The sequence below is a fragment of the Crinia signifera genome, chromosome 4, assembly GCF_055691185.1.
Source record: "Crinia signifera chromosome 4, ASM5569118v1, whole genome shotgun sequence".
Taxonomy (NCBI): Eukaryota; Metazoa; Chordata; class Amphibia; order Anura; family Myobatrachidae; genus Crinia; species Crinia signifera.
The window spans coordinates 163,829,721-163,856,432 of NC_139220.1; the positions used below are offsets into that span (position 1 = coordinate 163,829,721).

Sequence of the window (26,712 nt, forward strand, 5' to 3'; positions counted from 1 at the left end):
ATATGCAGACATGCAGCTCTGTAATAATTCAATTTATGTGATTCATCCAATAAGCCCTGTTTTATGTTCTGAATTTAACTTTAATATGGAAGGCCTGAGTAATGTTGAACCAGCTTTAGTCAGTCACTAAGGGGATGTACTGTACAAAAAATTATATTTAGCTTTAGTACTTCAGCATAAGTAGCAATTTAAATGTCTCTATTCTGCCTATCCAAAGCACTGTCCCAATTAATTACATATGGTGTTTGGCTTTTATGAACTTGTATAAGATAATTGCATGATTTACAGTATACAGTATGTCCGGGTTTTTGTTTTTTGCATAATATGCTGTAGCAGTAGTATAGTACAGTAAATTTATTTTATTAATTAACAGTTTCTTATATAGTGTACACATATTCTGCAGCGTTTTACAGAGAAAAGATGAACATTCACATTAGTCCCTGCCCCAGTGGAGCTTACAATCTATATTCCCTACCACATGTACACACACACACAGACATTCTAGGGTTCATTTGTTGGGAGCCAATTAGCCTACCAGTATATTTTTAGAATGTGGGAGGAAGCCCATGCTGCTTGCATGGAGAATATACAAACTGCGCACAGTTAGAGCCATGGTGGGAAGCGAACCCATGACCTCAGTTCTGTGAGGCAGTAATGCGAACCATTACACTGTCCGTGCAGTATAGTATGTTTATTGTCTCAGACTTTGCATAATTTGCTGTAGTTCATAAAGATGGTGTGAAATAGGTGAGTAAAGGAGCTTTTATTTGAAGCAATATATTGTTTATATGTAAGTATATTTTGTATTCGCCATTCCATGTTTGTAGACTATCCCTGCATAAATGCTTACCTGTATGTGGCATTACTAGAAGCTTAATGACAAGCTACTGTGCATATAAGAATTGAGGACATCCCTACCATACTCCTCAAAATTATTTAGTCCAAAAATGTCACTAATTATTTTAAGTGTAAAATGGGGGTTATTCAGACCTGACCACAGGGCTACAAATTCACAGGAATGTGCAAGGCCATCCAGCAATAAAATCCAGAATTCAGCGTCTTTTTTAATCGCTGGCTATTAGCAAGTTGATTGACAGGAAGCCAGCGTTTGTGGGTGTTTACTGGGAGTGTCAGGGAAATCGCAGTCATGCCCAAGGGATTTTCAGTGAGGGTGTCCGACGGGAGCTCCGGCCCTGATCAGCCTGTTTCTATCACATTGACCAAGTAGGTCCTGGGCTATCCACAAACTGCACACACTACTAAAATCATTCTATAGTAAGTGAATGGTTGCAGCTAATCACAGGGCTGCTAAATGTCCCAAGCTTATTGCAGGCTTGCACAGGGCAGGAATAAACTCTGGCTGGGCAGCAATTATCTGATCGCAAAGCTCTGCAATTTAGCAGCCAAAGGATCAGGTCTGAATAACCTTCATTCTTATAAACCACGTGTTGTGTAAAGGAGTAATACCGTAAACTCCTGCAATTTAGAAGACATATTAATTAAACACCATTTTTACAAACTTTGCTACATTTATTTAAAACAAAATGGTGTTTATTTTTAATCTCCAATGTTTAGTCAAGTATTACAGGGGGAGATTATCTAAGCTAAAAATGCTGTAAAAACCCTGTTATCTGGGTTTTTACCGCATTTTGGGATGCTGTAAGCATCCCCCGCCGGGTTACCGCAGAGGGGGGCATCGCTAGAAAAATCTGGCGATGCCCCATAGAAGCCAATGGGCTTCTACCGCATCCCACCACCGCCCCGCAACGCCCCCCCCCCGCATCGCCCCCTCGCCTGTGTCCAGGCAGCACAGAGCACTGATCCTCTTCCGGGTGCAGGGAGGAGGAGAGCCCGGTGCAGCAGCAGCAGCGCCGGGTGTGGGACCTGCTGGACGCAAGAGCTGTCCTTTGCTATAATTATCGCATATGTTAGTGCATATGCGATAATTATAATTGAGATAAGCGGCGAATGGGGGAGGAGATTTTTAGAGACTTTCCCCCACAGTCACCAATAAGCATTGGGGTCCTCACCAATCTACTATGCCATTCTATAAAATATAGATTTTTGAAGCTTGTCTCACAACTACTAAGTCATTGCTATTTTATTCTACAGACTACCTATTTGCTGTGTTTTTTACAGTAGATAAATCTTATTATCCTCCTCTAGCAGCCTCTACCTGTATATGTGCAGACAGATGGCCACACATATGTAGCAGGTAACCTTCTCATCATGAAGGAACCATTATGCTGGTAAATCAATCCTAAATCAATTATAACTGAGATATGGGATAATATGGAAGTATTGTTAATGGATATGTGTTCACCATGCAGGTGGTCGGGATGCCAATAGCCTAAATCCTGATGCCAAAAAACCCACTGGCAGTCACAATACTGGTGCCAGATGTCACGAAATGGGTGTGTGGAATCAGTCGTGACTGGAGTGGTCAGATGGTGGATTGATGGAGTGGTGCGGATCTCAGGAAGAGAGGCGTGACCAGCCGGAGATGGGTTAACACAGACAGGTTTATTGAAGGAACTCATATAACAGATAATGTAACCAGGATAAATACTTCTTGATTGGCCAGATAATAAATAGATGCAAGTCTCTGATAAATAACAAGTAACAAAAGATAGCAGTCCTTTGCAAAAATAAACAAGATGGCAGTCCGTTCAAAATAAACAAGATATGTGCCGGTAGTTCTGGGAGGATAAGGCAATGTTCAGGATTTGAGTTTAGAGAAAAGGATACCTGAAGATTGGACGATTGGCTGACTGAAGATTGGACGATTGGATGATTGAAGATTGGATTGCTGGATGACTGAAGATTGGACGGCTGGATGACTGAAGATTGGATGGCTGGATGACTGAAGATTGGATGGCTGGATGACTGAAGATTGGATGGCTGGATGACTGAAGATTGGATGGCTGGGATCAGGATACAGCTGAATGACAGGATTACTGGAAGCTTACAGCAGAGACGTAGCACAAAATGGCTGGATGCAGCTTGTAGCAGGCAGGTCAGGAAACTGGTATCAGGACAGGGTAGCGACTTGGCGTTGACACAGGAACAGGTGACGGAGATAACAGAACTGAAATGGCTGACTTGGCATATAACAAATAACTGAAGAAAACCGAGTATAAACACAGGAACTAGATGAGCAGGAACTGGAGCAGGAATTGGACAATTTGTGGACCAGACCGGGAGCGCTGGACCAGCCGGACAAGCAGAGCCTCTGGGAGCTGAACGCTGAACGCTGAAGACTCACGCAGGGATTCAGGAAGCAGGCTTGAACTGCACAGAGCATCCAGCACATGCAGCAGGAAGACAAGTTGCTGAAGTCAGTTCTGCCTCTGTGAGCAAGATATTTATCCCCCCTGCCTTGTATTGATTGGAGGAAATGACAGAGGGCAATCTGCAATCTGAGGCAGGAATCCAGAATACTTCAGTCTGAACTAAACAGGTGAGCCACATGGAACAGGAGAGCAAAGGGTTACAGGTGATTCCAGCTTCTGCCAGGATTTCTATCAGGTGCAATCAATCAATGAACCAGCAATGCACAGACTGTCTGGCAGCATGAAAGGAGACAGGACTGAGTCAGACTGAGACACAGAGCAGAATCACCATACAGGTAAGCTTGACTAAGCAGATCTGTGACACCAGATACCCAACATCACTGGAAATGCCAATACTAGAATTTTGATATTAAGTATGCTGGGGACCGTTAGCGTTAAGCTGCAGGGGGTTGGGGGCGGTGTTTAGGCACTGGAGCAGTTAAGGTTAGGCCCTGCAGGGGGGCAGTTCAGGTGAAGCACTAAAGGGGACGGCTAGCCTGCAGGGTAAGGGTTGTTAACTGGTAGAGAGGGCAAGGGGACTACTAAGCTCCTGTTGGTCTTTTAACCATTGGGATGGCCATGTCAGTCTTCTGACCACTTGCATCGTGACTGATGGCTATACATATGTATTCTCATATATGGGGCCGCACTGTACCCCATTGATATGTGGACTTCCTTACTGTCTCTGTATAAGTAATGTATGTCATATTCTATGAAATACAGGTCATTTCTAGAGTTAAGCAGGATTTGGTGTGGGACAACAGCACATGGGGCCAAATTCTAGTCTGCTCAGTCCCCCACGGGGGTTCGCACGGGGGACCAATGTTAAAGTTCTGCGCATGTGCATATTTGTTTATTCGCATGTACAGGGCTTCTGTGCGAGTGCCTTCAGAGACACGAATAGTCTCAATGGTGCTCACACATGAGGAGGGGGGGGGGCATGAAGGAGGCGGGTAGGAGAAGGCCCTGCATTTCCTAGGCTTGCCCATGAAAATACTGGGTGAGCCCAGGAGAATGCTGGGTGCGCCCAACAAAACACTGTGCATCCCCATGCGAACACGAGTCACAGGACGTAACCTGCCCGCCCAGTTCTTGGACCAGGATGAGGTCTAAAGGTGGCCATACACATGCAGATTTATCTTCAGATCTTGCTGGTTGGAACAAATACATGGTTATGGATGACAGCACATGACAGTTGACCATTTGCTTGGAAATGCTGGAAAACTGACAAACGGTCACTCATCCATAACCATGTTTTTGTTCCAACCAGCCAGATCTGAAGATAAATCTTACTAGTGCATGGGCACCTTAAGTCTGCAGAGACTGACTTAGATTTTCGAGTACTAAAGAAATCCTTTGATGGTCAGCACCATCGACTGATTTTGGGCCTGCACGCTACCCTGAGAATGGATATTTATGCAAAAAATCCATTCACAGTGCGGCGAGTATATTCGCTGGGCGGCCGCGTGGGGGGTAGGGCGGGCATTTGGTAGGTATCACTGGGTATAGCTCGTTGTGGGGAGTGATATTCCAATTAGTCACATTAGCATGCGGTTTGAGCAAACCCCAAATTGCCACTGCTTTCATACCAACCAGTGGTGCACCCCCCAAATTGTATATAGTTTTAGATTCAATTAGAAAGAAAAAGGAAACTCATGCTGGGTGCACTCTTATCCAGAGATGGTTTGAGAAATGAGTATTATTAAAACAAAATTCTTATTTATCAAAATATAAAATTAGACTCTCTAATATACATACATACATACATACATACATAGACATAGGGGGGTATTTAATCCAGGGTCACGACTGTCGGGATGCATAAACAAAATGGACCTGACAGCTTTTAAAGTCAGGTCCGTTCTGCCGAGATGCCTCTTCAATGCTGTCGGGAAAGACAGCATTGCATAGGTGCCCGCTGCTATTTTTCCGCAGGGATTGTATACACACCACAGTCTGACATCACATGCAGCCGATGCAAGCCAAACATTGGCTGCTCAGGCAGGGGGCTGCCCTTAGGAATGCGATCACATTGCATTGTGGGGAGGTAATTCACATATTGGGTGCCCTTGCCCTGTGGTGTGGCCCCCAGAATGCGAGAGACAGCAGTTTTTTACTTGTTTTTGTTTAACCAAACTGCAAGTGAAGCTGAATCAGGCCCTACGTGCATTACATAAACATAGATTAAGGACCTTATAGGATGTTGGATGATGAGTTTTATTTTCATAAAGCTGAAATGAAGTTAATGAAATTTTGCAAATATTACCTTCAACCCCCGGGATTTGTAGTAAGAAAGTATAAACTTAATTGCCAGTGACCTTAGTTGCCAGTGAAAAAAATGATGCTTCTTTCAGCCTATTACTGAATTGGCAGCAAGATAGAAGCACTACTTCACAGATTTGTGAACAGATTGGCCATCCACACAAGGTCAATTTGCAGGGAATTTCAGGAATATTTTTCACATCTTCTAAACATAGAATTATTCTGTGTGCACAACATAGGAAGAAGATGGGGCATTGGAAACATAATTCAAACTAATGGCTAGCTGACGAAGTATCATCTTGTGATCAATAGCAGTGATATAAACATTAGTTAACAGTTAGTGCTATGAAATGCTCATGCTGTAACTGTTTTGGTCACTTGTGGACAATAAAAGATTCATTTTGTATAATATTGTTATACTTGATACAGCTGCATTAAGAGCTGCAAAGCTGCATAAAGATAGAGAAATTGTGGTACATCCAGTATGAAGCATAGCTTACTGCAGTGAATGATTCCATATAACTCACAAATGTTTTTCAACAGAAAGTTACATGTTAATCTCTGCTCCATCTGTATGCAAAAGCATTGTGTAGCTTTTATAAACAATAAAAACATGTGCTCTAACAAAAGATATACAGTATATATAAATAAAGCGGCACTCAGGAGACTTCAAACAGTAGGTGAATCAAACAATGTTGCTTTTATTCCTTATATACATACAGTATATTATACAACAGCAGGTAGCTATATAATGAACAAGTTGTCATTGTATTCTACAAAATATATATTTTAATATGAATATGCTGCATTAACCATTTCATGTCTCAAAAATTTGAGACCAGACCAAGGCTTCATTTTTAACCTTGAATAATATTCAGTTTAATATTAAAATATTAACTTACTTATAATTGTATACCAGAGCTGTCAGACTTAATCCTCTGCTAATCCCCTACTATATTGTTCTATGTATTGTAGTGCAGCTGAGAACTATATATGATAATACTGTAGGCCTTGGTGAGCTATGGCTCACCATGGCTCTCCAGAGAAAGCTAGTTGAAGAAGGCTCCGTCTGTATGTAGCCTGTCTCATGTATGTCAAGAACATGTGTAAAACTATAGGGTGGCCCAGGTGTGCACAGGACCACCCCTTATGTCTCCCTCTAGCAAGAAGCATTAGTGTCCCCCCTAAACTCTGAAATCATTTAGCAGGGCACTGTCCTTTCCTGAGAACCAGAGTGGATAGGATGCTGGGAAGGATACTAGTGTTATTTGTTGTGCTTTTATTATGCTATGCTAGCATGGATTTATACATACCACATTACCCAGAACACCATGCAGAGGTCCTCATGGGACTCACTCTCATACAGATGTGGCCATGTTCAATTACGATCACCATATGGGCATTATGTATGTTCCCGCTTCTCACAGGAAATGCATTGTGCATATGCTCCCACAAATGGGTTATTATTTTTATTATTTTATTTATAAGGCGCCACAAGTGAGACAAATACAGGGAGACAAAGCTTGGCATAACATTGAATAAACAACAAAAATACAGTACAAATAAAAAGCACCACAGTTCAATACACATTACAGCTTAAATGTAAGTAGTAAGGACTCAATCAACATACAACTAGAGGCTTGAGGCCAATGATGGAGATGAGTATGCAGACAAAGATGGTCACTGAGTGTTGGAGTATAGGAGAGCTGTGAGTGAAATGTGAAGAGAAGTGGGCTTTGACAACAGGAGGGAAGAGGGCCCTACTCGGAGGAGCTTACAATCTAGTAGGAAGGGGAGATAGACAGATTACAAGAGGTGCAAGCGAGGGGGTGGTGGTTAGATAGCAGGATGTAAACAGGCAAGGGGTCGGAGAACCAGCTGGTTTATGCAGTGGAAGGGTACACTTTGATGAAAAGGTGAGTTTTTAGTGCCTGTTTGAAGCTTTGCAAGGTCGGGGAGAGTCTAATGGAGCGAGGGAGTGCGTTCCACTGAAGGGGTGCAGCACGGGCAAAGTCCTGTACTCTAGCATGGGAAGCAGTGATCAGGGTGGAGGAGAGACGACAGTCGTCAGCTGACCGTAGAGGGCGGGAGGGTGTATGAATGGAGATGAGGTTAGAGATATATGGAGCAATGGAATTAGAGATGGCCCTGTATGTGAGTGTGAGGTGTTTGAAGAGGATTATGTAGGGGAATGGAAGCTAGTGCAGATTTTGTTGAAGGGGAGTGGCAGAATTAGAGCGGCGGGAGAGGAAGATAAGCCTGGCTGCAGCATTGAGGACAGATTGGAGAGGAGCTAGTTGGGATTGAGCGAGGCCGGTGAGGAGAGCATTACAGTAGTCAAGCCGTGAGATGACCAATGAGTGGATGATCAGCTTAGTTGCACTCTGTGAGAGAAAGGGCCTGATGTGAGCAATGTTGCGTAGCTGGAACCGGCAAGAATGGTCCAGGGCTTGGATGTGGGGTGCAAAGGAGAGGGAGGAGTCAAGAGTGACACGGCAGCGGAGTTGGGGAACAGGGGAGATGATGGTGTTGTTAACAGTGATAGAGATATTAGTAGGGGGCATAGCTCTGGGTGGGGGAAAGTTAATAAATTCGGTTTTGTCCATATTTAGCTTCAGAAATCGCTCAGACATCCAGGTGGAGATGGCAGAAAGGCAGTTGGAAACTTGATAGAAAACAGTGGGGGACAGATCAGGAGAGGATAGGTAGATTTGGGTGTCATCCGCATAGAGGTGATATTGGAACCCAAAGGAGTTAATGAGTGCCCCCAGAGAGGAGGTGTACAGAGAGAACAGAAGGGGGCCAAGGACGGAACCCTGAGGGACCCCGACAGGAAGGATGGAAGGTGGTGAGGTGAAGCCAGAGGCAGAGACTGAGAAGGAACGGTTGAAGAGGTAAGAGAAAAAGCCAGTTGAAGACTGAGCCAGAGAGGCCAATGTTTTGGAGTGGGTGGAGGAGGAGAGGGTGATCCACAGTGGGTTGTAGGTCTGAATAATCACAAACATGCTGCATACGAACCTGCAACCCGTTTAAAGGTAAGATGACAATTAAACCCTCTGTATGTGTTGAGCTTGCTGCTCAGAGGTGTGCCATGGTTGCATTTTTTGTGTAGCTCCAGTTAGAAATTTTTTTTTTATCATCATTTCCCCTTAAGCTGGCTATACACAAGACCAACATTCTAACCAACCATCTAACTAGTTGGTTGCTTGGTTGGAATTAAAACCTGGTGCCATATGGAAGCCATGGCAATTGGACATTTGCCTCCCAAACCCCAGCAATCTATCACTGAGACAAGTTGTTTACACAAAGAAGGTTTACCCAACATTACTAAACAAAAGTTCTCATCAGTTTTCTGGCATTTTCAAGAAAATGGCTGATTTTCATTTACTTCCAGAGTTTCATTCCAGCCAACCAATTAGCTCATATATTTTGAAGGGACATAAAAAATGTATGAAGTATAGAAAAAGATTAATTATGTTTCTGAAAAGTACATAACAAATAGTTATTTCAATGGGTTTTAAAAATTATATCAGACAAACGGCGGCCATCGTTGGCAACACATCGCTGAAGTTGTATCCCTAGTGTGATGGCATGCTTTCTTGTGGATCGCTTTGGCGATTGCTGAATGGATGCTCTTACTGCTGTTACATTTTCTGGAGTTCTAGTCTGCCATGTAATTTTCTTTTTAGTTGTGCTCCTTAGAATATAAGTAACTACAGTAATTGTATAGAAATCATACTATCCCCATTACCTTTGGATTAAATTTGGAAAGATTTGAGCACTTACATTGAATAGAATATAAAACAGTTTAATCTCTAGGTAACACTAATTTAATTTGTACTTCAAGTAACATGTTATTTTGCTAATAAATAGAAGTGATTTGTTGCATTATCTGTAAATAAAGTCTATTAAAATAGTCACTTTGCTTGTCTAATGAAGATTGTTGCTGTATTTTACTAGCTAAGCATGAAAATCAGTGTCAGAGTGATTACACCTTTTATCCACTGTTCGCTCTCTTTTTAGGTTCTTGATACTCTTTAATTTCCCACTTCAGCTAATTTAACAATAAAATTACAGAGGTTTAGCGAGGTTAGCTAATAAGGAAGTCGAGCATGAATGTTTTTTTTTTAAGTTCACTTCAATAAAATCACAATCTAAAGAAAGTATCCATTAAATAACAATTAGGCAGAAATGGATCATTGACAAAATATATACAATTTGATACTAAAATTAATTTATTTTCGCAATGGTATAGAACATTTGGTAATGCAACAAATAAGATTAGATTTTAAGGTTCATTTATTCTGTGTTAATTGAGATACAAAAAGATGATTGATCATAAAACCACATGTTGGCAACATTGAGTAGACAACTTTTTTTGTTATCTGTACTTTTAATGCTGAGTGTGCAACTGATACAAGAAAAGTATTAGGCACTTAAGTGTCCTCAACTTGCTGAAAAACAATGCAAGTATTGCTGTGAGTTGTTGATTTTTGAATTCCATTGCCAACGTTAGTCATACTGATGGTGAATTTGTCAATAAAGTTTTACCCAATGCTAACCAATCTGTAGCTAACTTTGCTTTTAAAATGAATTCTCAACTTAAAAATATTGTATATCAATCTTGTAAAATAGAAAAACAACAGAAACACATGGTAGGCGTAAAGTATAACAGTAGTATATAAAAATACCTGTCAAAATATTCTGCTGGCTTTGTCTCTGACAGGTTTTGTCACACACAGCATACAGTACATTTCTAAAAACATATTGTTTCACATAAACTATGGGCCTGATTCAGACCTGATCTCTGATCTGGAAATTTGTAGATCACTGTGAGTGGTTAGCGACCACCGAGACAGAGAGAAAACCCACCCTGTGTAAATTTGCACGTGAATGTGAACATTTCACATCCAGGTATACTGTCGCACATCCATATGCAATTCACTCACCATCGAATGATTATACCAGTCTGTGCAAATGTGAGTAAGTCTGACCCTTCAACATCTCCGTGAAAGAGACCAGCAAATTTTTTTTTTCCCAGACACTCCCTGAAAATGGTAGGTTAACACCACCAAACAACGACTTCCTGTCCATCAAATTGTGAATGGATTCAGATGAGATATTTCTGTCACTATTTGGCCTTGCACGTGTGCACTACGATCTGTACGCATGTGCAGTTGCTTGACAATCAATAGGATTACAAATTCTCACAATGGCAATATGGATAATTTCCTGTACATGTAACTTGTATTGACTAATTTGTTTAAAAAAAAAAAAATTATGCAAACATTAGATAAATTCAATCCAATTGTGAATTTAGAGTGCATAATATTACAAACTTTGTAAGCTTTTAATATGGTCCTGCAACAATTTCAGATATTTACTTCTTTAAAGTGTTAAATGTTTTCTGTACTTCTCCAAGTGCTAAAAAGACCTGTGCGAGACAGTCCATTATTTTAGTTCTGAGCTTATTAAAGAATATGTTAAATAAATAATAAAGTACTGTCAACTTTAAAATCAAAATCAAATACATTTCTATATAATTGTACAGATAGCAAGCTTTTGAGAGTTGGGACTAATTCAGAACAATACGCTTGTAAAACATTGGGTGTAAGTGCCTAATGTTTTACTTATGCTAATGTGCCTTAGCTGCACTGTGCATCCATTCTATTGGCCATCCTATGGGTTGCTGTGAAGTCTGATGTTGTGGTCAATAACTGTTCGATGTAGTGCCTTCATTCGTAGCATAGCAGTTTAGAGTTACAACCAGTCGGCATCTCTACAGACAGCCCATTGATGGCAGCTTTAGCAAAATGTTGCAGTAGTGGCTGTGATGACAGTGGATTTTGCTACTGCTTTGCATCCACCTCTGTATAAATACCTATAAGTACTATGATTACTAATTCAACTAAATTACAATTAATTCATTAGACACATGTCTAATAGGAGAAAGGCTAGTTGCCTTGAAGGGCCACATGGACCAGTGGCTGGGGTGGCATGTGTTGCAATTTGCATAATTATTTGTTTATTTTTTAGGTTTAAAAATAATTTACTATCAACAATTTATAATTAAATATGGCCTTTTATTATTTGTATTTTATTCATATAGTCATGCAATACTGATAAGATGGAAGCGTGGAACAGAAAATACAACCTAAGGAGAGAAAACATACCAATGCAGACTCGAGTAGAAGGCAGATTTAGAATTACTGTGAGCAACATATTTCTGTTTTACTCTTGCTTTTTTTTACTGTGCCAACATTTTACATCTTTTATACTTACCGTAGTTGTCTTTATTCGCCCACCAGGTTGCGTACAGGTCCAGCCTGATTTATTGATTAATAAATCACAGCCTTCTCCTTCTAAACATGGAAGCATTTCACACCACTGTTTTGTTCTTATAATACGTGCTGTAAAAAGAAGGGGGAAAAACAACAAAATAAATATTTTGTGCTACTGAGATTGATTATTTTGTCTATATAATAATAATAATAATAATAATAATAATAATAATCCCTCTTTACAAATAAAAAGCAATTTAATCACTATGCTATTAATTGTAATTCTCAAGTTCACATTTTGAAACAAAACACTCAAGTATGTAATAATATTAATCAACATAAGCAGACAACTCTCCATCCTGCTTTCTGGCGTTTTTCTTTTTTTTTTTTAGATCATCTGGGGTTTCCCAATGAACATCCCATATGGAGAAGGAAATTATTCGAAAACTCTTCTTGACAAGTCTTTTCACTTGACCATTTCTTAATAAGAAAAATGAAAACTGACACGTGCTCAGTTACACCTACAGATTTGTGCACTTGGGAATTTTGCAAATGGCAATAATAAGATAATTTTGAAAAGCCAACACATATTTCTGTGTGTATCATTGGGCATAGTAATCAGAAAACATGGGGCTCCTCAATCACATTAATTTCAGCTTTCTATTTCTATCCATAACTATGGCTTTATCATTGTACCATATCTGAATTAATTTAATTGATTGATTTAATTAGACATTGGTGGTTTCTTTTTTCTTTGTGTCAATATTCAAAGGAAAACACTGGGTTACTTTTGCCTAATTCTTAAAATTACTTACATACAGTATGCCTTAAATGCCTTAGTATGCCTTAAATTGATTAGAACTTTTTTCTTTCCCAATTTTTTTTTTTTTAAGTAAGGACCATTTTAGGGCAGTATGTTTCATGTTGGTTTAGGAGTCCATAACAACCTACAGTGTTCTCTATATACAAAACCACATTTACAATCTTCATATTTCATTTCAGAAAACAAAATGATGTTTGTACACACTGTATATAATTTGTGATGCCATGCCTCCTTTCCATGAGGCCATGCCCCAATTTTGCTGTGCAGTGATGCCACGCAAAGGTCCCACCTACTGTAGGTGGACCTGTATGCTCAAAATGCCAGGGCCGATTTCTGGACCCAGTCCAGCCCCGGCCCTATGTGAATTATCATTATACAAAAAACTCCTAAACCTCAAAATGCCAATAGGCCTCAGATATGACTGGATCATTTGTATTAGCTGTTTTGTCAGTTAAAATTAGATATGCATGTACTGTATGTGACGTGTCTACTGAATAGACTTAGCCATTTTTCTATCTGGTTGTTCACTATTGTGTGCATGGGGGAACATTCATTCAGTCTTTGTGCAAAATATAAAATGTGCATGCCTTTTAGCAGAGCACTGACATCCTGCATTACGCCTCTGAATGAGGTATGGGAACAAAACAATTAGGAATGTTTTCAGGAATGCGGCTACTGTATTAAGTTTATTGATAAACACTGCTGCTCTGCTTGGTTCAGGTTCAGTTTTAAATAAAACCAAATGAAAATGTTATTATCTAAAGAAAAACTTGTTTTATAGATATGGAGACATCTTTTAAGAAGAAATATACTGTATTATTGTACAAAATGTCTGAAAATAAGAAAAAGCATCTTTACATAAATTATAAATCTGCAGGAAATGAGAACATTTTGAAGATCATTTATGAATTGACTAGACCAGGGGTCCTCAAACTATTTTGCTTTGGAACCCCATCAGACAATAAAATAATTACAGGACCCCAGCAAGTTACTGCAGAAGGTCATCACATCACAGGTGCAGTCAGCAGACAGCACATACATGGCAGCATTGTTGGGAGGAGTCTAAATAACAGACAATTCAACAGACTTTTCAGACTCCTTGAATCACTGACTGAGATTAGAAGAGTCATCACGCTGATGGTCAGCAACATGGAATCACAACCCCATGCTGAGAAGGTCGGGACCCACTTTGGGGTCAGGATCCAAAGTTTGAGAACCGCTGGATTAGACAATGCAAAGTTGTGTGCATATTTAATTGCCCAAAATCCAAAAATACATAACAAAAAACTATTATTTATTACTCCCCCCCCCTCAAAATGTTATTAACATATTAATTAACTATGGAAACCATGAAGACAATGTACAAATGCAGAGACGGCTCCTGCCTGATTGTAAGAGGGGGTTGACACTGGCTACGATGCTATCACCCCCACCGCTGCCACTGATCGCCAGCTGCTCCCTCCGCTGCAGTCTCAGGGGCCTGTACAATGCAAATGCCAGGCACTAGAACTGGTGCATGTGCTGTATCAACCTCAGTACTGCACATGCATACCCCCCCCCGTCCAGCTTCTATGGACTGCTTCGGCAGTCCATAGAAGCAGCATTGTCTTAATTTCTTTAACCCTTATCTTCATTCTACAAGCCTGTAAAGTACTGCAAAATCTGTAAAGGAATTACTTCAGCTCTGGCCTGTAATCTCCCAGAAACCTGCACCATCTCCACAAGTCTACCATTTACCACAAAATCTTTACATTAATTACTCCAAGTCTGGTTTGACTTCTCCCCGAAACCTGCATCATCTGTTCATGCCACCATTCATCCAGCCACAATAACAACCTCAAGACTGACCTGCATTCTTTCACTACCTGTGTCATTATACCTTCCTGTCTACTTCCAGCATTATACTCAGCCTTGCCTCAGGACTAGGTATCTTTGCCTGCTGCTGACTCAATCTTCATTCTCTTGTATTATCTGCATCAAGTTATTCAGTGTCAGGGGACCCAGAGTGGAGGGCCGCAACCTGCATGCTGGGGGCAGCGAAGTCCATATCCCCTTGCGGGGTTCCCTGGTGGAGCCCCCCCCCCCCCGCATGTTAGACTGCATCTCTGCTCTGAGTTAAGCCAACCACCTGATTTTTTTATACTGATCATCTGAAAACACCAGTAATTATAATATTTGCATTTGAGATACCTACTTGAAAATATTGGCTTCTCTTCCCCCTTAACCCCAACCCTGACGTACAAGTCAGACTACCACCAACTTGTATCTCCATATTTTGCATCTCATATCAAATGATCTTGCTTGAAAAAAAAAATCTATTTTTGTGGTTTTATACTAGATCTGTGTAGCATTGTTCATGTTTTTTATTGCACAGGAAATGCCTTGATATGCCTACTATCTAGAAAAATTATTTGTTTGTTTTCCCAAAAATAACATATGATCATGTAAAGGTCTGTGTAATGGCACAAAAATAACATATGATCATGCAAAGGTCTGTATAATTGGTACAATCATGTCAAAGTAAACACAGGATGTCACAACAGAAGAAGACAGCTTTAGTGTCCCTTTTATTATACACTATTCATACAAAAATGACAACGTTTAAATAAATACATTCTCTTCTATTTTAGCCAGCAGAATATAAATATGTGCTAAGAACTATAGTACAGTACATTAAATAAGTATTTACAACCACAAAATACACTGCAATGATTTTGTATCTCCCAGTTTCCGAACTGATATAAGCAGTTAATTGGGGTTTTAAACCTGAGCAATGCTCCATCTGTTTACAGATTTCACTTGAGTCCTTTGGCCATCTTGCTTTCTACTTAAACTGGTGTTGTCAAAATATGTGTTTGGATAGCTTTGAACACTGCATTTGCTGATCATTCATTCATACAGCCACCAACTGCCAAAGCCATAGTAAATCTCCCAAGTGGGATGCAGCATATTTTTTTTAACTACAAAATGTAAGATAAACCTTGTCCGACAGCTATAAATTTGAACAGTCTTATCCGCCTAGTAAGATATGAATGATTAAAATGCACACAAAAATCTGTGACAAATCCTACTTGCAGCAATGTGTGAGCAAGGAATTAAAAATGTGTTTTATTGACGACAGCAGAAATAGGGAAATCTTAGCACATAAAATCCGGCATGGTGATTGCTTTTTCTAAAAGAGTGAAATTAAAAACCTAATTCTTATGTGTGTAAATATACTGTATATTACTTCTACTATTCTTCTACATCTACTATACAAACTCTAGAGTGGATTTACGATAACAAAAACAAATCAATATATTTTTCTAAGCAACAAATTAATAGTAGTAATTAGGTTTTGCAAGCACTTGAATCCTAAAGATTTGCATTTTTAACAGGTAGCACAAAAACATTTTATACATTATTTTACACATGCAGTTATTAACTTTTGGTTGTTAACCATATGACTACTGTCATATAGCATTGGTTGCTGACATCTCATACTGACTTATATTATACACTATGGGGCGGTTTCTGACTTGGAAGCAAAGCAAAAAAGCAAGGACAGTAACTTTATATCTTCAACAAAACATGTTGGCATGCAAGGGGTGCAAATACATTTGTTCTTTTACCAAGATGGCTAAATACTGGTTAACATTAGTTAAAAATGTCTACGGATGTCGCAACCAGTTTTTCATTAATGCAAAAAATTCATCAGGAGAGTGAGTGTAGGGTGAGCGGCAACTGCTATGTGTGTGGGGAGGAGTTGCAGGGTGAGCTTTATACAGTAAGTACACTGTGTACAGGAGGGGGGCAGGTGAGGGGCAGGGTAGGAGTGCAGTGTGTGTGTGTGTGTGTGTGTGTAAGAGGGTGAAGTGTGAGTGGTAGGAGTGCAGTGTGTGTGCAGGCAGGGGCATTGTAGTAGAGCAGTGTGTGTGTGCGGAGGGGTGCAGGGTGAATAGTAAGAGTGCAGGGAGGAGGAGCAAGTGACGGTCAATGTAGATGCAAAGTTTCTGCAGGAAAGAGCAGTGTAGGAGAGCAGAGTGTTTGTGTTTGTGTGTGTGTGTGTGTGTGTGAGAGAGAGAGGAGGATGAGCATTAGGAGTGCATTGTGGATGGGTAGGGGGTACAGGGTGAGCAATACCAGTGCCCTGAGTGCAGGGAGGGGGAGCAGTGTAGGAGAGGAGTGTGTGTGGGGAGGGGTGCAATGTGAGTAGGAGGAGGTGCAGTGCAGGAGAGCAGTGAATGTGGGGAGCCAATGAAAGCTATGTTAAGTTCAGTGTGTGTAGAAAGGATGTACAGTGCCTGTGTAGGGCCTAGTGCATGGTATGCAATAGGAGTGCCCTGTCTGCAGGGTGGGGGTGCATGGTGAAGGATAGTGTAGGAGAGCAGTGTTTGTGGAAAGAGGTGCATGGTGAGGGGTAGTAACTATGCCCAATATTGAAAGCCCTGCTTCCTGAGAAGAGTCAACTTCCATCATATAGGGGAAGCGGAGGAGGAAGACAGCACTGCAGAAGGTAATTCATTATTGTACTAATTAACCTATTGGAAAGTGACAATTGCTTAATCAATCATAAGAGGTTGTCCATTGGCTCTAAAGCAAGTCCTGACAGTGCTCCATAAAAAAGTGTTTTACAAAAAATTGGACTAACTCTTAATTGGACTCCATATAAAATTTACACAATCGAATAACAAAAATCTTGCACCTGCGGGAAATTGCAATATGTTAGATAAAATTGCTCCCAGTTGAATATAACTGTTAATCTCTACGTACATTTGAAATATACCCCACCTGCGGCACTCCATGGTTTTGCCAAGCAGAAAAGTTACTTTTTCTATATTTTGCTTTAATCCCAACTCAGATTAAGTCCCTATGTACTAACATACTGTTTATTTCATAATATGCTCACTAATGTTGCACAACATAGAACCACTTAGCAATGGGAAAGGGAATACTGGGTGAGATTTAATAGGATGAGACATTCAGATAGTGAAAGATTTGGTAAGAAATCTCCAGTTTTTTTAAAGCGGCAATCATTTACACTGCAAAATAAAACTAAATTTGCAGTGTATATGACTGCCGCTTTAAAAAACCTGGAGATTTCTTACCAAATCTTTCACTATCTGAATGTCTCATCCTATTAAATCTCACCCACTGTTTCCATCTGTTCATGGAGATCAACGTGTTTGTGCTGCCTCAGAATCCCATGGAAGCTATACACTGGCATTGTGCATTGATGGGTAATGTTGGGGCTGTGCTTTTAAACTGCATTCAAAAATAAACAATTTGCAATCTGTAATAAATCCAAATCCTACCCTTCCATGCACCCGGAACTGTCACAAGTTGGGAATGCTATTGCAGTGGTCACCTAATCAGCAGATTTCTAGAGCTCAGCCCAATCCTGCCATGTATGCAAGCCTGCTAATTGTGTTGGAAGGCGGTGTGACATTGTCTGTGTGACAGAAGGAGTGCCTCTCAGCCAGTGCTAGGAATTGCCAGATTGGCACAGGCTGGTGGAGAGCGATCCATCTGACTGGGACACGCGAGCGTCCCACACGCATGTGCGTCTCCGTCAGCATGGCGCAATATGGTGGCGGGGAGCGCTTTCCCTGCCCGTTTCCACTTCAGGGAGATGGGCAGGGAGTGGGGTAGGCAGAGGGGGCTGCGGGGAGATGCAGGAGAGCCCGTGGCGGTGGGGGGGCTCAGACAAAACAAGGCATGTGAGTGTCTCATGTGCATGCGCCCCCTTCTGTCGGCTGGCGGTGGATGGCGATTCTATCGCCAGGAGCTGCTCCATATGTATATCTTGCAGAGGTATAGTATAAAGAAAAAGAAACATTAGTAGATGTATTGTAAATCAGTACACAATATGAAGTATACTGTAAACAAATGAATGACTAATAGTGAAAAAGGTGATATCAGTGAAAATAATTAATTTAAATTGGTAAAGTAGGTTAATATTTTAAAGTAATGGAAGTAAAAGAGTTCAGTGAGAATATGAACATTATCCAATTTAATATAGTTTTTTTTTTAAATGTGATACAGTAATTTCCCACAATGTAGAAGAAAACTAAAAAGTAGTAATATAATTTAGTAATTGAAAAAGAGAGATATTAATAAATATACGTAATAATGGAATATGTTTATTATTTCTCTACCCAATGATGGTGTAACCACATTATAATGACGTTTTAAAAAAGATAAATATAAGGGAACTAAAAGAAGGTGTAATTATACAAATAGGGTATTACTAGATTCATTTTGATTATTTGTAATGGTTTGGTAAACATGAATGGATTAAAAAAAAAACACAGTATTATAACCTTAGGTGATTTTCTTGCCTAAAGTTTATGTATATGACTGCAGGGCCGAAACTAGGTGTTTCGGTGCCCGGATCGGCAGTCATTTGGTCACCCCCCCCAGCTCCTTCCCACCAATATAACCCCCTACCAAGTATATTAACATTTTGTCCTCTTACCTGGCCACTATTTCTCTGAAGTCCCAAAAAAAGACTCCCCAGCTAGTGCAAGCTCTGGCCATGTCAGCTCCTCACTCTGGCTGTGGGTCGCGTCGCAGACAGATTTCACGTGACGTCACCAGAGCACACAGGACAGTAGCAGAGTTTACCCTGGCCAGACAGGGCACCAATGAGCGCACGCCGCTGGTAGGTACTGCACACTGCGGCTGCTGTATTAAAGCAAATAGGCTATGTGCTGGGCTGCGGGCAGAACGAGGACAACTGAAAAGAAAAGTGCCGCGCGGGGGGCGGGGGTCACTGTCAAGTCACTTCTGCCTCTGCCTCCCGTGCTGCCTCCTTAAACTTTCTGGGGTGCAGGCGCCTAGAGTCGGCTCTGCCAGGTGTAGACTAGTATGGAGACGGCGGCCAGCATGAGGGGTGGGAGCCGGGAGGGCGCACTGTTCGACTGGGGACATACACATGCAGCAGCCTCATTCATAGGCGCCGCACTTCCTGGAAATCCCAGCGCTCCCCACAGACCCCGCGGCTACAAGCGCGCCGGTACCTTCTCCACGCTGGGTCAGGGAACGCCGATCACCGGGACACGGAGCACGGATGACGTCATACAGGCGTGCCTGTGTGACGTCATCCGTGCTCCGTGTCCCGGTGATCGGCGTTCCCTGACCCAGCGTGGAGAAGGTACCGGCGCGCTTGTAGCCTGTGGAAGACTGCAAGTGCTGAGTGGTGTGCTGTAATCCCGCAGGAGGAGGCGTGCTGTCATCCGTGGACGGGTAGATATTAAAAACCTTGTGGTATTCAAGCCCACAGCGGAGGAATCATATGGTACGGGTACCATCCTCTGACTGTTTTTAATACTGCTGTTTTGTCTATAAACTTTTACATTAAAAATACTACGCTATGAGGCGCCCCCATTGTCCTTCCTTCTCTACAGATCTCTAATACCCGCTGGACACGGGTCTTTATACTTTGGGGAGCGACGGTCTATGTTTAAAGGGACCTAAGCAAGGAGACCCAGAAGGGGTGTGTCTCGATTTTGAACTTTTTAAATGAGGAGGACTCTTTTGCTGGACTGCTAATTGTCACTCCAACACGGTTTGAGCGCAGCTGTCTAAAAACCATTTGTCTTGCATATATATATATATATATATATAAAACAGCGTGATTCTGGCACTCACTGCATACGGGGTATACTTCTCCCGTTGCCCTCCGTACAGTTGCTCAAATCATGAAGTAACTGAATGTAGACGGTGGTGCGGCGGCACTCGGACAATAAATACACAAATCAGGCCGTTTCTTTGTGTATTTATTGTCCGAGTGCCGCCGCACCACCGTCTATATATATATATATATATATATATATATATATATATATATATATATATTATCTTTTCCTCAGAGAAATAACATTTGTACATTATTTTCAGGGAATATGCTAATTTATAGTTTAAACAATATACCAAATAAAAGCATTAGCTTTTGAAAAAAAAAGGAAAAAATAAACAATAGATCATTTTTATAGACTAAAAAATAAATACTTTTAGAAGCTAACACAGCACAAACCATTTATACTTGCTTTAACAATGCAAAATATTACTATATACTGTATACAGTAAGTTCTTTTTTTCCATCAATAGATTTTTATTGGTACAGAAAATTTTATGGGGTACAAAAAAGAAGAGGGGGGGGGGAGCAATCAAAAAGGGGAGGGGGGAGGGGGGAGGGGACATGGATAGCAAACGGGAGCAAGTGAGGTACAGATTGGTAAATAACCCATAACACGTCACTGCGCAGAGTGACCAAGTAAAGCAACATAAGCATAGACAATGCAGAACTTGATAGAGTATAATATTTCAACCAACAATAGTTATCTAACAGACAGTTTTGTCTAACGCTTCGGTTCAGTGGCCGTCGCATCACACGGGGTGGGAGGAGCCGGGCTGTGGTATTGGGCTTGAGGGGGGGAGGCGTCTGGATACTCAAATATAGACTGAACTGTGGTAAACTTTGGGTGGTCCCGGAGGGGAGAAGTTTGGCACCTTCCCCGTCTGTGATGTACTTGAACCAAGGAGACCAGCGGGGGTGAGGGGGGGGGGGGAGGGCTGGGTGAGATAGGCAGGGTGTTGGTTTCCATATGGAAATGGTGGTTGATTTTCAGGCTAACCTTGAGAAGGGATGGGGGGGAGAGTTGCTTCCATTGCTGAGCCAGGTTAGCACGTGCAGCAATGAGAATGTGCCCAAGGACATATGTTTTCTGGGTTGGGACATCTTGGGGGTATATGTGGAGCAAGGCGATGCTCGGGGAGGGGGTGATATCAATCTGGAGGACTGTGGAAACCAAATCGAAGACTCCCTTCCAGTACTCCTGGAGTTTTGGGCAAGACCAGAAGATGTGGTATATAGTGCCCACAGAGCCGCACTGTCTCCAGCACTGGTTGGAGCATGAAGGCCAGAAGATGTGGAGATGGTCGGGGGTTAAGTAGAGTCTGTTGATAAGTTTAATGTGCATCTCAGTGTGGTTCAGGCATCGGGACATTGTGTAGGCGGATAAAAATATATTTTGCCAATGGGCAGGGGACAGAGGGCCGCCTAAGTCTGCATCCCATTTTCTATGGGCTGAGGTCTTGGTAAAGACAGAGGGGGTCACCAAGGTCCTATACAAGAATAAGATGTCCCCTTTGGAATGCACCATGTTAGGCCCAGAGAGGGCTGTCTGAGAGAGGGCATTTGGGGAGGAGTAGTTATGGAAATGAGTTCTCCACGAATGTGCAAGTTGCATATAGTGGTAGAATTCTGATTTGGGGAGTGAGTATTGATGTTGGAGGGAGGAGAAAGGGGCCAAGGAGTGAGCATCCAGGACATCACCTAAGGAGGCGATCCCGAATGTCCTCCAAGTCGTCAAACGAAGGTTGGGAATTAATTTAGCTACGGTAGTGATGGGCAGGGTGGTGATAAGGGAGTTCGGAGGAGGGAGCTTAGCAATAAGTTGGTCCCACACGTGGAGGGAAGCTTTAGTGGATGGGAGTAGGTTTGGAAGGGAGGTCTAACGTGTTTCGGGATCTTGAGGAGGTCTGAAAGCGGTATCTGGGGGGAGTAGGTCTGTTCGATGGTCACCCATGCTCTGAGGGTGCTAAAATCATTGTAGTGCTTAATCGGGGCCAGCAGACATGCAGAGTGGTATTGAAATAAGTCAGGGAGGTCTAGTCCCCCGAAAGCCTTGGGGATCGACATCTTCGAGCGGGCCATCACAGGGGGTTTCTCCGCCCAGACATACTTTGACAGAATAGTGGTGGCTAGTTGTAAGGACTTTTTAGGGAAAACATAGGGGATGGTGCGGACCAAGTGCATTAGTTTAGGGAGCAGCGACATCTTGAGAGCCGCCATACGTCCCAACCTGGAGATTTCGAACGACAGCCAGGATTTGGAGAGGCCTGCAAGAGAGGCTAGGAGGGGGTATAGGTTGGCGTCGAAAACATTCGCCATGAGAGGTGTAATATGGATGCCTAGGTATTTTATCAAATGGGTTTGCCAGTTGTATTTGTATGTATCTTTCAGCAAGGGCAGCAAGTTAGTGAGATTTATCGGGAGGGCGTCTGTTTTGGTGGTGTTGAGCTTATAGTATGAGGCAGCACTGAAGGAAGACAGTGTTGAATGAAGAAAAGGGAGGTTAGTAACAGGATTAGTCCCGAAAAGGAGTACATCATCCACAAACAAACTAAGTTTGTGGTTAATAGGGCCTGTGCGCAAGCCAGGAATGTTTGGGTCATGTCGAATGGAGATAGCTAGGGGTTCTATGGAAAGAACAAAGATTAGTGGGGATAGGGGGCAGCCCTGTCTGGTGCCGTTAGAAATTTTAAACGGATCGGATACAAAGCCGTTGGTGAACAGCCGGGCCGACGGGGAGCTATACAGCGATAGGATCGAGGTGAGAATCCGACCACTAAAGCCAAAGCGCGACAAGACATCCTCCATGTACTTCCAAGTCAATCTATCAAATGCTTTTTCAGCGTCTAAGGATAAAAGGAGGAGGTCCTGTCCCAACGAGAGAGAGTCGACCAGGCCAAACACTCGTCTGGTGTTGTCCGAGGCCTGTCGTCCAGGGACAAACCCCGTCTGGTCTGGGTGCACCAACTGGGGTAGGATTGGATTGAGTTTAGGATGGTGTCTTTAGTGGAGGGGTCTGTTAGCAGGTGTGGAAAGAGTCACCAAGGTCTAGGGGGGATTTTGGACGGTTGGAAATCCCACTGCCACACCATGGTGATTGGTAGGACGTCGACGCTCGTAGTGTGCTGAAGGGCCCATTTGTCACAAAGGATGAAGTCTATCCTGGAGTACGTATTATGTACGGGGGAATAAAACGTGTATTCACGTCCCGAGGGGTAGGTGGTCCTCCAGGTGTCAAATAGATCGAATTCTAGCAGGAGGTTGCGAAATGCATGGGACGCATTGGTAGAGGAGGGATTGGCGGCCAGGGGGGCATCGGGACTTATCTAGCAGTGGGTCTAGGGTCAGATTAAAATCGCCCAATAGGATCAGGGAGCCCTTAGCTGAGTTCCTAACCCAGGAAAGTAGCTTACGCAGGAAGGGAATCAGATCCCCTGAGTTGGGAGCATAAATACAAATGATTGTGGTCAGCCTGTCTTCGAGGAGGCCTGTTAGTAGCAGGTACCTACCATTCTTGTCTGACATTTGGGATTGTAGGACAAAGGAGGTGTTTTTGCTAAACAGGACCGCCACTCCATTTCTCTTAGCCGGGCCATTGGCATAGAAGGCAATAGGGTAATTGGAGTCTCTAAAAGTAGGGGGGTTGGAAGAGGCAAAGTGTGTTTCCTGGAGCGCGACCACTTCTGCTCTTTGTTTGTGGAAGTATGAAAGAGCCAATATACGCTTGTTGGGGGAGTTCAGTCCTTTAACATTTAGTGTTAAAAATGTAGGCATTTATAGGGTTTAAGGGGGGCGGTAGGAAGCCAGCCAGTGACTGTGTGAGGGGCACTCAGTTCTGGGGGTGCATTGGTGACAGTTTCTGCCATCCAGGTTGAGGGGGGTGGGGGGGAGGTTGGGAACAGAGAGGACGGAGAAGGGGAGAAGGAGAAAGGGACAGAAAAAACAAAAGGGTCCAGTATATTGGACCCGCATGACTACTGCAGGGGAGAGGAACAAGGGGGAACTTGTGCAGTAGTTTGTAGAGGTGAGGGGGGTGGCCAGGCTCTCAACAGGGGGGGAGAGAGCAGGGCCGCCACATACGTATGCACAGCTGGGAAGGGAGGCATAGTGGGGAGGAATCTAGCATGCTATAAAATTGCTAAACAAGAGGAGAAATAATGCAAACATACCATATATCAAGTCTAAATGAACTTGGGGAGACTAACGGCATGAAAACAACCTGTCCTAAAGGCTACAAAACAAACAATTAGAACAGTAACACATAATTAACCGGTGGTAGCGACACTACAGCTACTGGACCGAGCGTCCAGCTTCCTGCTTTGTTAAGTAAACAATGGGAAAGATACTTATCACTAAGACCTCATCCTATCGGAGAGGGGAGCAGGAGGGATAGCTGTGTCGACCACGAAACTTCAAGTATAAACAGGTTCAACGAGTAGTTGATGTTCAGGTGTCGGTCCAATCCTGGCGCTGGGACTGCGGGCGTCTCGGTTCTTGGGGGTCTTTGACCGATATGTCCCACTCGAGTAGGAGTTTGACCCCTGCATCCAGGGAGGATACGTTGTAGGTAGCGTCGTCATGGTATATTATTAATTTGACTGGAAACCCCCAGCGGTACTGGATATCGTGAGAACGTAGGGCCGAAGTGATGGGGGCAAATGCTCTCCTGTTGGCCAAGGTCGCGGGGGAGAAGTCTTGAAATAATTGGAGGCCACCCAGGATATCCGTGTTTTTTCGCTCATGGGCCACTCCCAGCAACTGCTCATTCACCATAAAAAAGTGAACTCTAAGGAGGGTATCTCTGGGTAGGTCGGCAGAGACCGTCTTCGGTCTGGGGATGCGGTCGATCAGCAGCTCTTTGGGATCAATGGCGGGGAGTTTACGGAACAGGGAGACGGCATATCCTTCGAGCTCAGGGTTAGCTACGGAGTCAGGGATGCCTCTAATTTTTACATTATTACGTCTGGACCTGTCCTCTAAATCTGCCAGCTTGGACTTAAACTGGGTGATCTCCTGTTGCTGCTGGTCGTAGGAGGATATAAGATCATTGTGGGACGCAACTCGTTCCTCCATTTTCTGCTCAAGGTGGTTTGTTCTGTCGCCTATCGCCACCAGCTCAGTTTTGACCTCCCGTATGGCCAGCTTAATGTCCTTGGCTATCTCTGCCTGGAACGGGGAGAAAACCTGGCATAGGGACTTCACTGTTACCGGTTTATTCGAGTTAGCATCAATACCCGCCACTGCCGATGTGGGAGCTGGCTCTATTTAATTACTCCCAGAGGAGAGGGCTGGAGTGGGGTACCGGGATCTGGGAGGATCTCCTGGAGGACATGGAGATCCTCACCGGCCCAACGTCCTTGGCTCTCTTGGAGGGCATATTAGCTGCACAGGTGCGGTGGCACAGAGGAGAAATGGGTTGTGGTACCGGGGGGGTCACAGCTCCGAGTTACAATAGCATGGTGGTAGCTAGAATCTGGTCATTAGAGAGTGGCGGCCATGCCTGCAGGGCGCTCACATTTAAGCAGGTAAAGGAGGTATAGAAGGAGCTTCTGAGGAACTCCCGCACTTACTGGGGGTGTTATTACCAGTACAAGCATATGACCAGGTGGTCAGAGGGTCCGCTGTGCAGCCAGAGTTAGGGTGGGCCCCTGGGGGTAGTTCCGAATTTGGAGGGCTGGTGTGGGGGGAGTGCGGGTCCACACTGCCAGGCCGGCTGAGCAGAGCAGGGGGATATCAGTGTGGGCCCCTGGGTTCAGGCCTGGGGGTTCAGCGGGAGTGCCTGAGGGAGAAGCTGGTGGGGGAAGAGGCTTTATGCCAGAGGTTATGGCAGCTGTGGGGATGCTGGCTGAGGTGGGGGCACCATGTTATGGGGTAAGATGGCGGCCACAGGGGGATTGAGAGCTCCAATCAGGTCCCAACTCGCCCTGGTGGCTGTGTGGTCAAATCTCCCCCAGGGGGGTACTCACAGATCATTTGGGAGGGTCCCAGAGTCCTGGCCGATGGTGGGGCAAAGCATTGCAGGCAGACATGGCCCGTGTCCAATGGGCGCAGTGTCAGTGCTGCCAGCGTTTGTCCCCCTACTTGTGGGCTGCGGGCGGCCGTCCGACCAGGCCCAAGTGAGTCCGGGGTCAGGGGCGTGTGTGGGGAAGCTGTCTTGTAGGGGGATCCCCGTCTCCTCCCACGCTACGGAGATCTCGGGGACCGCGCGTCTGCTGCGGCTCCAAAATTGAGGCTCCGGCTGCCGGACCAGGCCGCAACCCGCGAAAGCATTTAGAAATGCTTCCCGGCTCCGCCGCGAGGACCGGCGTGACCGGAGGTAATGGGGCTGCTGGCGGTGTGGGTTGGAGGGGGCAGGGTCCCCCCGGAATGCTGCCTTTGGGGTGCTTATAGTGCCTG

The 26,712-nt window shown here is 43.4% G+C and overlaps 1 protein-coding gene across 1 annotated transcript in view; it reads right to left on the bottom strand.

Annotated features, from left to right (window-relative positions):
• Positions 1–26,712, bottom strand: part of TAFA5 (TAFA chemokine like family member 5) — a 501,461-nt gene that overhangs the window by 71,573 nt on the left and 403,176 nt on the right. Inside the window, exon 3 of the mRNA XM_083182914.1 lies at positions 11,877–12,004. Within this exon, the coding sequence (XP_083039040.1) occupies positions 11,877–12,004 (128 nt within the window). The remainder of the gene's footprint in view (positions 1–11,876; positions 12,005–26,712) is intronic.